At 48.2% G+C, this 15,200-nt stretch overlaps 2 protein-coding genes across 3 annotated transcripts in view; one reads left to right on the top strand and one right to left on the bottom strand.

Annotated features, from left to right (window-relative positions):
• LOC119461014 (protein lozenge) overlaps positions 1–8,267 on the top strand; it is a 153,015-nt gene extending 144,748 nt beyond the window's left edge. For both annotated transcript variants that reach the window (XM_037722184.2, XM_049672092.1), the window contains exons 5-6: positions 5,903–6,168; positions 7,267–8,267. In XM_037722184.2, the coding sequence (XP_037578112.1) occupies positions 5,903–6,168; positions 7,267–8,073 (1,073 nt within the window). In that variant the 3' untranslated portion in view covers positions 8,074–8,267. The remainder of the gene's footprint in view (positions 1–5,902; positions 6,169–7,266) is intronic.
• Positions 1–15,200, bottom strand: part of LOC119461016 (transcription initiation protein SPT3 homolog) — a 575,536-nt gene that overhangs the window by 265,313 nt on the left and 295,023 nt on the right. The window lies entirely within an intron of this gene.

The following is a 15,200-nucleotide window of genomic DNA, read 5'->3' as shown; positions in this document are numbered from 1 at the left end:
AAGAAAGAAAGAAGGAAAGAAAAGAAAGAAACAGCAGAAAGGAATAGAAAATTTCCAGCGCTTGTGAACTGGAGCTTAAGTTAAATAATTGGAGTAATGAATTTTAGAGGTAAAAATGCCCCCTTCTATACGATAGAGGGAACGAGGGAGAGAGCGAGAGAAGGTGCGTGCATATGCACAGCTTCTGCTCCTCTTCAGCTTACTGTCGCGGCAGCAGCGAGATACTTTCCTTCCAACTTCCGCATAAGCTGATGCACTATTTCCGTTTCATTTCATTGGACCGGTCTCATCACTTTTCGTCTCTCTCGCCATTGATGTGTGCGTCTATATAAGCAGCGCTTGAATGTCTCCGGCGCGCCTACATATACATACATACATTCTATAGCTCTAGCACTCCCAGCCAACGGCAGTCCGGTTCCCAGGAGCTCTAGGCGCCCTAACTTCTTTTTTTTCGCCACTCGCGAGTCAAGAAAGAGAAACCACTTTGCGTAGCTCCGCCAACGGGAAGACGAAGCTTCCCGGTCTATCCTGGCTTCTCACTTCGAGGTGTGCGTATCGAAGGAAGCGGCAGTAGCGAGGCTTTCCTATTGTTGCCAATGAAATTGGTTCTCATCGAATTTGTGTAACAATAAAAAGTCCTTCTCCCCTCCTACTTTTCACAACTTCAGCTAGCTAGCAACCCTACCTTCTTCATTCCCCCCTTTTGTATACTTCGCTTCGTTCGTTACGCTGCGTTTTTCCTCGCTCGCGATACGTATACGGCCAATTGGAGAAAAGACGATCCGATTCTCCCTCATCAAGAGCGTCATAGCGCCCCACCAATGCTGGGAAGAGTGCACAGCCCGAGGAAAGTGCGCGGCGACTGGAAAGCGAATAGACCTGCCAATTTGGTTACGGGTTTTTGCGTCTGGCGTGTATCTGTCTTCGAGAAACGAGGCCGAGTCTGACGCATATATTAGCTCTTCGTTTTGCGCTTTGAAGCTCCGCGTCTCATGACATCGATTGAACCGTTCGTAGCAAGTTGTTCGCGCCCGCTCCTAGAGGAAGGTAGGAGAACCAACACGAAGAGGAGGCTGGAAGAAGACCGGTGACTTCATAGCGTTAAATTGTCGGAGGACGATCTCTTTGTTGGGTGAAAACTTAGAAACTATAGAATAATATTTAGTCCCAATGTCTCAAGGACAGTTATATATCACCGTCAGGTGTGGGCTGCGTGGTAGTCTTCTTCAGCGCTGACGTGAACGGGAAGACAATAGAGCGTATATAATTGTATTCGACATAGGGGATAGGTGTACCGATAAAATGACAAGAAGAAAGCATTTCATAAGGATGCTTTAGAACGGTAATGTGAATCCTGGGCTGAGGCATGCCAAACACGGGAGCATAATTTCAAATTTATTGCCTTCTCTGTTGTGATTTTCAACAGTAGCATTCCAAGATCTTCCAAACACGGGAGCATAATTTCAAATTTATTGCCTTCTCTGTTGTGATATTCAACAGTAGCATTCCAAAATCTTCCAACCTGTACAATCTCCCGAGGGGTCCTTCTCCAACTGCTACAAACTCTTCCACACTATTTTTTTGCGTAATTTAACAGTCCGCATAAGAACAAAACAAAGCAGCAAAAAAGAGACAAAAGCTAAATACAAAAAGACCAAAATGTTTTAGTGATCAGCAATGATGCGCATCGAATCATTAATGCAAGGCCAGTAAAGCGGAACGAGCAAACGCTTTACCGCTTGGCCGAACGAAAAGAAGAGAGAAGGTGCGAAAGGGGAAAAGTGAAAACGTAAGTGTTTGGACAAAAGAAAGAAAGAAATATATACGTAAGTAAGCACGCACTAATACTGCAAAGTAAGGCCGAACGAAAGTCGAACCCCCCCCCCTTTTTTTTTTTTCCAGTCCGAGCTCTCTCGAAAATCCGGTCGGTGTCGGTCGCCCGCACCCTGCCGCCACCGTGGTGTAGATTTAGCTAATGAACGAGAACGCGCTTTCGGAAACAGAGACCCAGCTTTGCCCCCCACTCTCACTTCCAATCTTTATTCCTCTTTTCTCACTTTGCCCCGTCACTACGCGAACTGAACCGAAGCTCACGGAGCTATAGGGTGACAGGGCATTCCCCTTCTATCCTGATACTTACCAACACGTTTGAGCGCGTATGAACCCAGCATACGAACGCTGCCACGTTGTTACTGTCGACTAGGCTCCTTACTAGTTTGGCACCAGAGTTACATAAATTTCTCTCCCAACGTTTCTTTCCGTTTTGCCGGGACATTTCACTTCATCCCCCCCCACCTACTGTCTTTCAGTTCTATGCTTTCCAGACTGCAGACTTTGTGTTTCTGTTTCTTTTCTAACCATTTACGTTTCGACGTCAACCTTATTCACTTGGCCTCCACTTCTCCATCTTCTCTTTTTCCACACCCGAAACTCTCGGCCCCCTAATGAAAGGTGGTCGCTGCGGTGAGCACGAGGAATTCAACGAAGAAACAGAAGCAAACGCGACTCGCCGCGTAAGGATAGATAGAGAAGGTACAGAAAAAAGAGTATAAAAAAAAGGAAACCTGGAAAGGAACGAGACAAGAAAAAAGAGGAGCCGCGCAACGTCGTCGAGTTGAAGAATGAACCGCGGTGCCACTGACGGTGACCGAGTGAGGTTACACGCTTGAGAGTTCTCGTCGCTGTGTTTAATCTTTCCGCCGGCACACCTCCGTGAAATTAAGAACCGCTGAAACTTCTCCTCCCATCCGGCTTGAGCGCAGAAGCCTCCCCCCCCCCCCCCTTTTCCGCTCTCTCTCTCTCTTCACTTTCTCTACCCCTTTTCTTTTTCTGTCTCCCTAATTTCGACCCTCTATGCCTATATCTCTCATGACCCTCCGCTCGCCTTCTCCTCTTCTTTAGTTTCATTTTTTTTTTCATTCATCCTTTATTGTATTCTCGGGTCGTTTATTAGAGCGCCACCTTCTTTCTCATTTTACGTTCGCAAGCAAGGCGTACGGAGCTTTCAGCGGGGGTTTGCTCAAACGGAAGATCGAAACTACGTTTTTTTTTCTCGTTTTTTTTTCTTCTCCGCACGCCAGAATACGTTTGTCCTCCATGAGTGTCCGTTTTCAATTTTTTTTTCTGTAGTTAGCTTCGTCTTCGAATGTTTCGTTCGTCTAACAGTGGTGCACCGCACTTACGCCGCCTCTCCCGCGGCCGCATTCAAATGAATCGCTTGGAAACCTCTAATTCCTGGCGGCACCGAGCCTAGAAAAAGCTTACGAGGGGCCCCCAGTGGGTCCTGATGTTCGAGTGAACGTTAAGAAAAAAGAGAAAGTAGTTCAACGTAAGCCCATGGAAAGAGAGAACGTCAATGACTCGGGCTGAAATCAGTACCAAAAAATGTCTTAAGCAACACAGCAATAAAGAAGTGGCAAGCTTACGAGTAGTATTGACCGGAAACATGGCGGGCAGGGAAGTGAGAGTCATATTAGATACAAAGAAAGAAAGAACGAAAGAAAGAAGAGAAAGAAGAGAACTGCGTGATATAGGCGCGGGATGAAGGACCCAGACAGATCAAAAAGCAGCCAGATTTCTTTCACTTCGACTTCGTTCTCTTGTCTTTTTCACTTCGACTTCATTTAGTGTTTCTTTCATTTTCTCTCTTTTTCTTTTCTTTTTTCTTTTTGCCCGGACACTCCCGCGACTCGACCACGCGTGTGCTTCTGTGCGGCCACATCGGCATCGCCACCGTCATTAAGCCCGATGGTGTCGCCTCCAATCGGGGGGCGCGCGAATGATATCCACTTATTTTAAATTAGGAAACTCACACCACTACCACAGTTACCGCTAGAACGGTTGAAGGTTTCGCAGGGAAAAGAGAGAGAAAGAAAGGAAAGTGAGAGGCCGGTAATAATAAGTACAAGAGAGAGAAGCGAGGAGAAACTAAAAAAGGGGGGAAAAAAGCTTGAAGACCGAGGGAAAAGCTGGAGAGGCAAATCAGGACGAATGGATGCAGGCACAGGGATGTTTTCTGTAAAGTGCCGTTATGCGGCGCCACCCTCTTCAATTTCCTTTCATCCTTTAATTGTTTTGCTGCTTGAGTGCGTGGACTCCTGGCCAGCCGCGGTTAGCTCGGAGCCGCCGCCGCATAACCCCCCGAACTGCGCCGTGTCCTCTTCCCTCGACCCTTTTCTACTTCGTTAATTCCTTTCTTTCCTTTCTTTAATTGCCGTTTTCCAGCACCGCGTCCGTCGCTCTCCGCGGAAACGCGCGTTTTCTCCTTTTATATTTCGGGCACTTCGCAAATCACTTTATTCCCTGTTCAAATAATTGCGCCCGAAAGTTAACGCGCATCGCCTCGCCTCTGCACCCCCCCCGCAAAACTGCGACGACGAGGTGCGAAAGATAAGAGAGAGAGAGAGAGAGATAAGGAGTGAGAAGGAAACGAGGATCCTGCGTAAGACGAACGAGAAAGTTCTTGTTGAAAAAAAAAATATTGGAGAGAAAGGGTGAAAAGCCAAACTCGAGCACGGGAAAGCGGCAACGGTAATTCGCAGTACGAGGGCGTTGGAGGCGGTGGCTGGAAACCCGAAAAGGGTTAACGGGCGTTCTTCTTTTTTTTTTTCTTCCCCCTTTCATTTTGCCTTCTTCTCTGGGCACGCGAAAGTCGAGAAAAGTGCTTATTATTCCGATATTCCTCTCTCACTTCCACCCCCTTCAATTTCGAACCGCTCCGTTTTCTGGAGCATTGCTTGCAACTTCTCTCTTCTGCTCCTCCATCTCCGGCTTCAAAGTTCCCTCCTCATTTTCGTTTTCTTTCTTTTAGTTTTCCAGCCATCCTCGCTTGTTTGTGCGAGTCCGAAATGAATCCTGTTTGTTTCTTTTTCTCTCGATGGCCCAAAACGTGGCTGCTTCTGTTGCTGCTGCGGCAGCATCAACACCAGCAGCATCAGCGTTTTCACGAACGTCTCTCGAGCTTCTCTATGCCATAAACACACATGCGTGCGGGCGCGCTGCGGCTAATCTGATTAAAACTCGGCGACGTGCTGCCGTCCTCATGTCAGAGAGAGAGAAAGAGGTTGTGTGAAAGATGTGTTGCAACTTTTGCTCGAGGGGAATGGAAAAGCCGTTTCGTAAACGCAAAACAAAAGAGAAAAAAATCGGTCGCTCTTTTGTTTAAAGGCAGTAACGATGTCTGCGACGTCTTCGTTCGGTTTTTCATCCGGGCGGGCTTGTCAAATACCCGAAAAACTGGCTCTAGTCATCGGTTCGCTCGTAAGCGTCGACGAGGCTCCGGGAGTAGTAACAAATGCGAGACCGGTTCCCCTTGCAGCAATCAAGGGTTGTCAATGGAAAGAGCCGTCGCATTCAGACATCTTTTTTACATCATCCTATATGCCGACTTGTATGCCGGCGTTTGACGTACCCGCCCTTTATTTGTCAGTCTTCCGATTAAACTCTCGCCCGAAGCGTCAACTCCAGCTCTTCGGAAGAAGGTGGCACTAATAGTTCAGTGTATGGTGCGGCCCTTTACGAAAGAAAAAAGGTATAAAGAAAAAGTTAAATTAGGGGGAAGGGCTAGACAGTGCGCGATCGATTAGCACATGGGCCAAGAGAATGGAACATTCACGCAGGATGGGCGCAAGTATTTGTTGGCGGTGAAAGCGTGGTACAAGATCTCTCGTTCTAGATCACTGACGTGGTACGTTGCGGTTATGCCATAAAGCAGCATAAAATTATTCAGCGAAACAATTTTCGGATATTGTGTCCAACAGCCGGGTGCAGTGCATCCAAACAGCTGAGGGGCTCCATAAGCCTGCCTCTGTCTTTGCTCCAGTTCTCTTTTCATCACATCTTACTGTCGACAGTCTGGAAAGCGTCGCGAACTCTTGCTCACACCTTGCTTTCTTCAACCCAGGCGACCGATCGAACGGCTCCAACAGCAACAGCATGACCGGCGGCGGAGGAACGGGAGGAACCAACGGCCCTGCTAGCGGCGGTGGGGAACCGCCTCCGCCGTCGGCCGCTGCTGCTGTGGCAGCCGCGGCCAACCTGGGCCTAAAGGTGGACCCGCTGTTGCTGGGCCGGTACGGCAACGCCGTCGACCTCTGCCTTTCCGACAGGCTCTCCGAACTGCGCCAGGGACTCGCCGGTGTCAACGGCGGATCGGCATTCGCACACCAGGTTGGTACATAATTAAACCTCTTCAAGGCACACAAAAGAGCATTCTATGGGCTGTCAATGATGTTCCAACAGGTCCCTATTCGTGGTGAGCACGCATGAATTGTTGCGATTTCGCCCTGTCTACTTGCTTCCACATGGTATGGTAGCCAAGTGATTTCAGTTGTGTTTAGCCTGGGTGCGTTTTACTTGCCAGGTCTGTGTCTTCGCGCCAACCTGACGCGGCTCTTGTCAGTAAAATAAAGTTGGCCTGCGATTCTTTAATGTTAGAACTACGTAAGCTAACTCCATAATAACACTCAATATGCATCTCAGTCATTCAATATGCTTATTTCACAATACGCTGCAGAATGTTGCATAGTATTCCCACACTGATTGTGATAAATTGACAAGGAATTGTTGCAAATTTCCAAAAGTATTAAAACATTTGACTGTATGTACATGGAAAGATTCCAGAAGGGATGCGTTTTTGTGGTATATTTTAGCATCTGTTTAACAATGTGCACGTCATTGGGATACGTTTCCTACGCTCATGGATTCTTTGCTGACATCGTTAACGGTACATCGGCATTCGCATGCGAACTCTAATCATCACACAACGACGGCATCCTCGGCTCTGCAGTGAATGTGGTGCGCCTCCACACGTCGCAGTTGACGCAGACATAGTGCGGAAGGCATAAATACTATTATTAGTGTAAAGAGATGGTTTACCACCTGCCTCTCTCTCCAACCGACCGCAATCAGTTGCTATTTCATAATCAGATCTCCACAGAGCCCTCCCGTCTACATAAAGCGTACACTTTATGCTGTGACGCCAGTTAAGAAGCATGTCCCACATTTCAATATCTAGCTCTCAGTTACTATTGTCCGTAATCACATGCTACAATTTAAGTGCATTGAAAGGAAAACATGTCCGTAATCACTTGCTAGAATTTAAGTTTATTGAAAGTGAAAACATCACGTGGCACCAACCACTCATCCTTGCATAGTGTAAGGAAAATCAACGCAAATTTCACCGGAGCCCGAGAATACGCTCTACAGGTATACAGATTGAGAGATGCTAACCTGCATTTGACAACTCGTCTCTATCTATCTATGCAGCCCAACACCACGACCGGTAGCTTACTGGCGACGACCGCAGCAGCCCCGTACCTGAGCCACGCCGCCGCAGGCTACGCTGCGGGACTGCTGGGCCCGCACGGCTACTACACCAGCGCCAACGGCGCCACTTGGCCTCCTGCGCTAGCACCGACGCTGCTCTATCCTCAACTCTACGGTGGAGCCGTGGGACAGCCGAACGCCGCGGCGGCGGCGGCCGCTGCTGCTGCCGCAGCGGCAGCCGCGGGCCTGCACCCGGGTCTACAGCTGCTGCGCAACGAACTGCGGGCTGCCAGCCTGCACGGCGGCAGCCACCACCACCCACTGGGCGGCGGCGAGTCCTCGTCTCCGGACAGGTCCGCCACGGCGTCGCCGATCATGGACAGCGACCTGAGCTGTTCCTCGCCGAAGCACGCCCGCTCTCAGGACGATTCAGACCGGAGCGTGTCGCCGCCGCCGCTGCCTCTTCCGATGCCGATGCTGGACGACGTCGTGGCGAGGAAGAAGCCCTCGCCGCTGACAGCCACGACGTTGACGTTGGCGGGCGGTGCGACGTTAAGCAAAGCGGCCGGCGGTGTCGCCGGAGGCACCCCTCCCGTGCTCCCGCTCGTGGTTCCCCCGCCTCCTAGTGTTGTGAGTGGTACACGGACAGGTGGACTGGTGACGACGACGACCGCGCCGACAGCGGCGGCGCTTCTGTCGGCGTCGGGTGCTACGACGGCGACGCGGGGTTCTTCTTCTCCGACGGCGAACGCGGCGACCAACGGACACGGTGGCAGTGGCGATTCTTCGCTCTGGAGACCGTACTGAACAGGAGAAGATAAACGTGAAACCGCGTTGTGTGCGTGCGAACAAAGTGCTGCTGACGCTATGAGAGAGAAGAGAGGTGCAGTGCCATCAGTTGTACATAGGTGTCTCCCAGCACGCCGAGGACGTTCTCTGAGACAATGCGTGTTCACTTCTATTTTTATCATACTCTACTGTGAGAAAAGTTCAGCTGCGCTCCTGTGGATTTTCTTTCGTGTCTCCGACGGTGGCTGTTGGCTGCTTGAAAAATTTTCATGTTTCCTAATCGCGTTCAAGTCACTCGGTGCGAGGTTTGCTTAAGTGCGCACAAAAGCAAAATAAGTTTAACGCTTCCGCCCTTGCGCGCTTAGCGAAGGTCAACCTGTATGTATTTGCAGGGCCCGAGCCCAATTCCTGGAAAAAACAAACTGCAAAATTTTATGAACAATTCAAGTATCCCGTAAATCTGGACTGCCTGTCCACGTTTGCCAAAGTCACGTGCTCTCATACGCGATTCTATACCTTGCTGGTTGATGATGGTGTTATGAGTTGAAAAGCATCCGAGATCGAGCCGAAGAATTTCCGGATTTATATGTCGATAAGAGTTCGACGTTTAAAAAAATTTCGCGCACATGATTAGCGGATGTCTTCCAAATCTAGCAAGAAATTGGTTGCTTGGCCTTTGAAATCTGGGCCAGCATCCAGAAAGCAGTGTTACGGTGGAGTGGTTCGAAAAACAGGCATGGCCATTTGTGTTAGCGATCATACTACTAGCGAAGGTGGCCTGCCAGTGAACAAATAATTCTTAGATACGAAAATCTCTGGGCACTTTCCCGACCACTGTGGGCATGCGAATTGGTTTGCGAATACAGGCCCGGATTTCTTGCAGCCGCAGGCTTTAGAGTCTCGAAAGTCAAACCTGTGAAAGCTACAAGTGCTATCAAAAGTCGAAACAGTGGCGCAGACCGCAGGAACGATAAAAGAAAGACAATATTTCGAGAAGGAGAAGGCGAAGCGAGAGGCGAACGTATACAAAACGACTCAGTGCGGTGGATTCGCTCTTTAGGCGCGTGAGTCGTCTAACGACATACGCTTCCTATAACGTAGACCGAAGATGCCACAGGAGCGGCGAGCGGGCTTTTCAGGATGTCAGCAGAACAAAACAGAACCTAAACTAAAGGGAGGGAATGGAACAGCTAACACAAGCGCGTAGAGGCGTTTGTTTGTGCGCGAGCGAGCGCGTGTGCTCGCGCTGTGGAGTCCCAGGTTGCACATTGTCGGCGCCTGAAAAGAAGAAGCGCCGTTTCTTCGGAGGGCGCAAATCCATTCAACTGCGGCGAAGTGTTGTGTTGACAGAGGGGCGCTGTGTACGGAGCCGGTGAACTGGGAAGGGGGCAAAAGGAGGCTGGCCTCTTCTTTGTGTACATAATGTGAGGGCAGCGGTGGGAAAGGGGGAGTGAGAAAGCGAAAAAAAAAATTACGACGGCAGGTAGCGGGGGAGAAGAACGTTCGAGCAACGACTTCGCCGCTGCCGGTATCCTCATCGTCTGGTTGAAGTTCGTGTTCCTTTTTTTTTTTTTTTTTGTCTAGATTTATTCTTGATCTCGGAGTGAGGGCGCGCGCGCCCTCCTAGACGTATGTCACGCATGACGACGCTCTTATTTTTTGCTTTCTCCATTGGCTGCCCACTCGACCAGCGCGCCTGTATTCTCTGGTGATGAGGTAGGAGAGAGAGGGACTTCTTTTATATGACGTGTATATTTATAGACGCACGACACGACACGAACGCACGATGCCAAGTCTGGAACACATATACGAGTTGGAAAACGAGAACACAGGCAGAAAATCGAAAGCGAAATGTCACGCGTCGTGTGGAGGTCTGGGTGAAGTTGGCGTATAAATAAATAAAGAGAATGTTTTTTCTTCTGTGTATTTAATATCCGACTCTTTGTGTCCTTTAACCCTGCCTAAGGGTGACGAGATGCCTACTCTGTCTCATTGCTCTTTGCAATCGAAGAGCAAAGTTATCAGGCACCACTCAGTTACATCCTGTGTGGGACTGGAAGCATCAATTCAACGCACACTGACATCGTCAAAGATGAAAACGAAGATATGTATGTATAGCGATCAGAACCAAGAATTACTTAATAGATTATAATAAACTAAACACTCCATTGTGTGGCAGACCCGTATCAAGCGTAGTATACATATAACAGTGAAAGCGTATATTAGCGGCTGAAGGCCCATCAAAGCCACTGAGCATTTATGTAAGTAAAATTAGGTAGTGCCTTAACTTTCAGCTTTCCAGGAGCGTACACTACAATGCCGCTGTGTTAGGTCATATATCTGAGATATATCAGTAACTAGAAAGTAGAACCAGTGATGGTTAATCGCAGGCACCAACACAGATAGCACTGACTCGAAGCAACGAGTATGCGTTTGTATTGCTTGTTCCACACCTTTCACCAATATTGAAGAGCTCGATTGCAAGCCTCTGTACATTTATAGTTGCTAAAGGCATAGGTACAAGTAACATCGGACAGTGGGACAGTGTTTCTTCCTTATTTAGCTTATTTTGTTTGTTTGTTTATTTAACATTTCTTTCCAGCACAAGTCAAATTAGGCCATTTTCAAGGTTCGTAGTTTTCTTCGGAACGAGCAACTTCTGCTTCTCTGCCTGGCTTGCTAACATAACTGCTAATAACTGCTAAGTGCTAACATTAGAAGGCATTTGGAAACAATAATTACTCTATTTAACCAAACGGAATGGAGAGCATTCAGGTGAATAACTTCACTTGTTGTATTCGTACTCAAACACATCATTACCTAGTTGCTGAACAGACTTCGCACGTGATTAGACTGAGCTCTTGTCACTTCCCTCTATTTTTCTTGCCCTCCCCCATCCCCCTCCCCAAGTTTAGGGTAGCCAATTGGACAAAACCAAGTTAGCTTCTTTGGCTATCCTTCCATTTCTTTCTCCCTGTTGGCTTATGAATGGCCATTATTATCGCTGTTGTGGCATCCTTCATGGTGCGACATCTTTCTTAGCTTAGGATTGCTTTAGCGAGAACTTTAATCGACTTTAAGTAGCTCTTTCCCTTGCGTGTGATAGTTTGCCAGTTTCCAAGGTTTTTTTTTTTTTTAAGAGATAAAAAATTGAAGAACACCACTTTGGTCCTTTTTTTTTTGGCAACACCTTTAGGTATTTTTTTAAGCTACCGAAACAAATACTGTTATTGAGTGTTCATTACAGTTAGGAGTAGGAGATTAGATAATATATTTTCCGAGAAATGCTGAGTGCACTTGAAACAAACAAAAATAATGCAAGAAGCCAAGTACGACAAGCCAAGACGATAAAAATATATACGAATCCCAGATGCAAACCCCTAAGATACACTATGTACACCGTATATACGGTATACGTTTTACAGCTTTGCTTTCACGTAATACAGCAGAATCAAAAGAAGCGCCTTTCGAATGGACGATCGCAAATTTCTTCACCTGCAGTCGAGCAAACGCCAGCAGTCAAGCCACTGACTTCTCATCTGCCGAACCGCATCGGAGCGCATGCTTCGTTCATTCCTCGTGTAAGTACTCGATCTCCGCCCACTCGGAACTGCAGTCCGCTCCGGTCCGCTCGTAACCGTGAGAACGGTCCTCCCAAGAATGACCAGCCACGGTGAATAGGCGGCAGCACGCTCTATACGCGAACGCTTATTGACCGGAATCCGAGGAGCTAAAATTTGATTCACCGCTTCAATGGGCACAGAGGCGGCCATGCCGAGGAATCACCCAACTGTGTACTTCCCCGCGCCTCCGTCTGCACACAGACGCCACACACTGGTCTGCCAAAACCTCAACGCGAAACAAGGCAGTCTCCTCGTGCTCCTCGAGGAGAGGACAGAACAAAAGGAAGACGCCGTGTGTTGGGAAGCTTGAGGCTGCCGTAGGCCACGTACGGACAGTTCCTTCGCTCTGCGGGGTTAGCGCTAAACAAAGGACCTATCTCTGAGCGCCTCGCGGTGTTCGCCCACGTCAGTATACACGAAGCTTGCTCGCCCGTAGTATTGGAGAAACGAGAGAGTGTAAGAGACTGAGAGAAGGGAGCCACTGAACGCCGAAGAAGAAGAAGGGCAGGGTGTTGTGTCTACAAGTCCGCGCTCGGGCTTTCGGAACTGCTGCTGGGTTTGAGTTAAAGTGCAACGGCCGGCCTGGCCTTCCTTGCGCACACATCCACGCGTATACTCTAAAGAGAAAGCGACGAGGAGAAGATGCAGGAAGGGTGGGCGGTAGCGCCCTCTGCGCGGGCACCCCCGGAACCATTGACGGCGAGTCATCAAACCGCACATTACTGCGCCCAGCGGGCCAAGGCGTAGCGTTTCCCGCCACTCCTCCTCCGTCCACAATGACCGCGTCGCACGAGCGATGCGTTTCCCAGGGTGCAGAACAAACCAAAAACTAAAAAATAAAGAAAAAAAAAAACGCACGCGCGCGAACACACACGCTTCCCTATATACCTGCGTGCGTGCGAATGAGAAAAGACGACAGAAGCGTCGGCGGCTTATATCTGGCTTATAGCTTGCCAGCCACCACGGTCCGGTGCACACCGCCTCTCGGCCAAGCCGTTGAAGAATAGCAAAGAGCAAACGTGAACGTAGCGGCGGAGAACAAAAGAGAAAGAGTGTGTCTGGAAAGGCCTGACGTCTCTGTCTGGGGGTCGGCGCTGCCATGCGCGGCCTTGCTAGCGGTCGGCCTTCTTTGTGCGCCCTTTACCCCGGAACGGAAATATGCCGGCGGAATGAGTTGTTAGGCAATATGTATGTACCTTACGCTCCCGTGTCAGTGGTGGCTGACACAAGGAATTTGCGGCAACGAAACGAATTATTTTCTGAGCATGCATATGTGAGAGAGCTGTTTCAGTAATGTGTATAGCTGCAATACGCCTTCCTGTTGCTGCGTTAAAAAAGAATAGAAAATCAAAGTTTGGATGGTGCTGTATGTGGACCAAGTTGATGTGAGAGTTGTAATGTGCAACGGCGTTATGAACGGTACCGGAAAGGCGCTTCTAGTTCGCTATAACGAAATCGGCGCTACCCTGAAGTGAAGTATCTAGCGTGCACATTCATCTCTAAGCAGGAGTGTTATGCCTGAAGCTGTAAACAAGGAGTCGTCTGGGTCAACTAGTTGTTTTTCGACAGTTTTCTTCCGTGCTTATGTGCGCCGTTTGTCTTTGTTTTGTTGCTGCAGTCAGGATTTCATGTGGAACATCCATGTAGGAAACGCGCACCTTTAAAAAGTCACTGATCAAGTATATCAAAGATTTCTGTGTTGATATAAGTTTAAACGAGAGGTTGACCCCTTCATTGGCACCGGCTACTCCCCTTGGCAGAGCAAGGAAAGTTAAAAGCACAAAAAATACTCCAAAACACTGAAGACAGTCAGACTTGTGGAACTCCGCCCACGAGTAATGGAATGCACAGAAGAGAGTTAGGTACACTCGGACACACCACAATTTCATGTACAAGTGAAAGTACGTAAAAAAAGTTGGAAAACACTAAAAGGAGTTGACAATTATGCCTACAAGGTTGACGTATCTACACATACCTCAATATATATATATATATATATATATATATATATATATATATATATATATATATATATATATATATATCAACAGTTTCGCTATAATGGCGAAGCAATGAATGCGATAGCAACATGTTCGAATATTGCACCACTCGTAGCCGTATGGATGGATGGGATAACTTTATTGCGAGGTCCTGCGGGAGTGGCAGTATTAATTGAAGTAAACGTGCACAAGCTGACCAAGTAAAAACGAACTTTTGCGATAGGGGTCCTCTGTGCGAATCCTGCCATCGGACAATTTCATTGTGTTTATTAATTAAAGACAACGTCTTTCTTAGGGACTTTACCACCAATTTTCTGTATCTGGTATGTTTCAAACCTTTTTCCTTGGCTGATCCCGGAAGGCGTGCACAGCCGCGCCAATAAAATTACATCATTTTCAGGTTAGAGCTGTGTTATTATTTTGCCCTTTAATATTTAAGCATGAGAAGATTTAAGATAAAAGGCATGTGCTGCCGGTGTTTTGTTTCATGTCTTTTTTTTTTGTCGGCTGCCATTCTCAAAATTCTGAGGAATAATTTTGTCAAGAATGTAGGATCCGGTATGAGCAACGTTAGGGCCGGACTAGTGTGGCAACGTAACCGGCATACACCGCATGTCATACATCATGCATGGCATATAGCATACATATACCTAACTATATACGGAACCTCACGGTGACGCCGACGGCAAAAATTCGCTTGGAGTGTCCACACAGTAAATTGCTATCAGAATAAAAAAAAAGCTAATTCTGGGGCTTTACGTGCCAAAACCACAATGTCGTTAGGAGGCACGCCGTAGTGGGGGACTGCAAAATAATTTTCACCGCACGAGGTTCTCGAACGTGCCTCAAATGCACGGTACACCGGCGTTTTTGCATGTCGTCTCCATTGAAACGCGGTCGCCACGGCCGGGATTTGAACCCTCGACCTCGTGCTCAGCAGCGCAACACCGTAGCCGTTAAGCCACCACGGCGAGTCGCAGACGTGTTGCTACCGCGGAGCAGTAACGACGAAAAGGAACAAGGAAGAGAGGGAGGGGGTGACTTCTAGAAACATTGCGTTGAATTCGCCTGCTGCCTTATATCCTCCTCCTCCTCCTCCTCCTCCTCCTCCTCCTCCTCCTCCTCAATAGAGCGAGATTGTTAATACGGTATTACCGGGAATTCCAGTTTACCTCTCCTTAAAATAAAGGCACGCGTATACCAGTGCCCCAGGAATGCATCCTCACCAAGCATACTCACAATACGAATCAGCGAAGGACCATGACCTGCCCGCTCCTATGTTTCTCTATAGTTGAAGTTTAACAGTGCACATTAATCAACTTAGTTCCGCCTGGCCACATCGTTGGTACAACTTTTTCGCTTTCATTTTTTCATTGTTTCTGTCATTTCTCCGTCTGCAATTACGGTGAGTGTGGTCAAGTTCACCAGCCTGCAGTCAGCTGCAACGAACTTCTAAAGTAGGTCGTTCATTTTGAACGCGTGAACTGGCGGGATGCTTCTTTCCGCGACTCTGATTCGCTGC

Source organism: Dermacentor silvarum, chromosome 8, assembly GCF_013339745.2.
Source record: "Dermacentor silvarum isolate Dsil-2018 chromosome 8, BIME_Dsil_1.4, whole genome shotgun sequence".
NCBI lineage: Eukaryota > Metazoa > Arthropoda > Arachnida > Ixodida > Ixodidae > Dermacentor > Dermacentor silvarum.
Note: the sequence above shows the minus strand (reverse complement) of the source record. Positions and strands in the feature narration are given on the sequence as shown.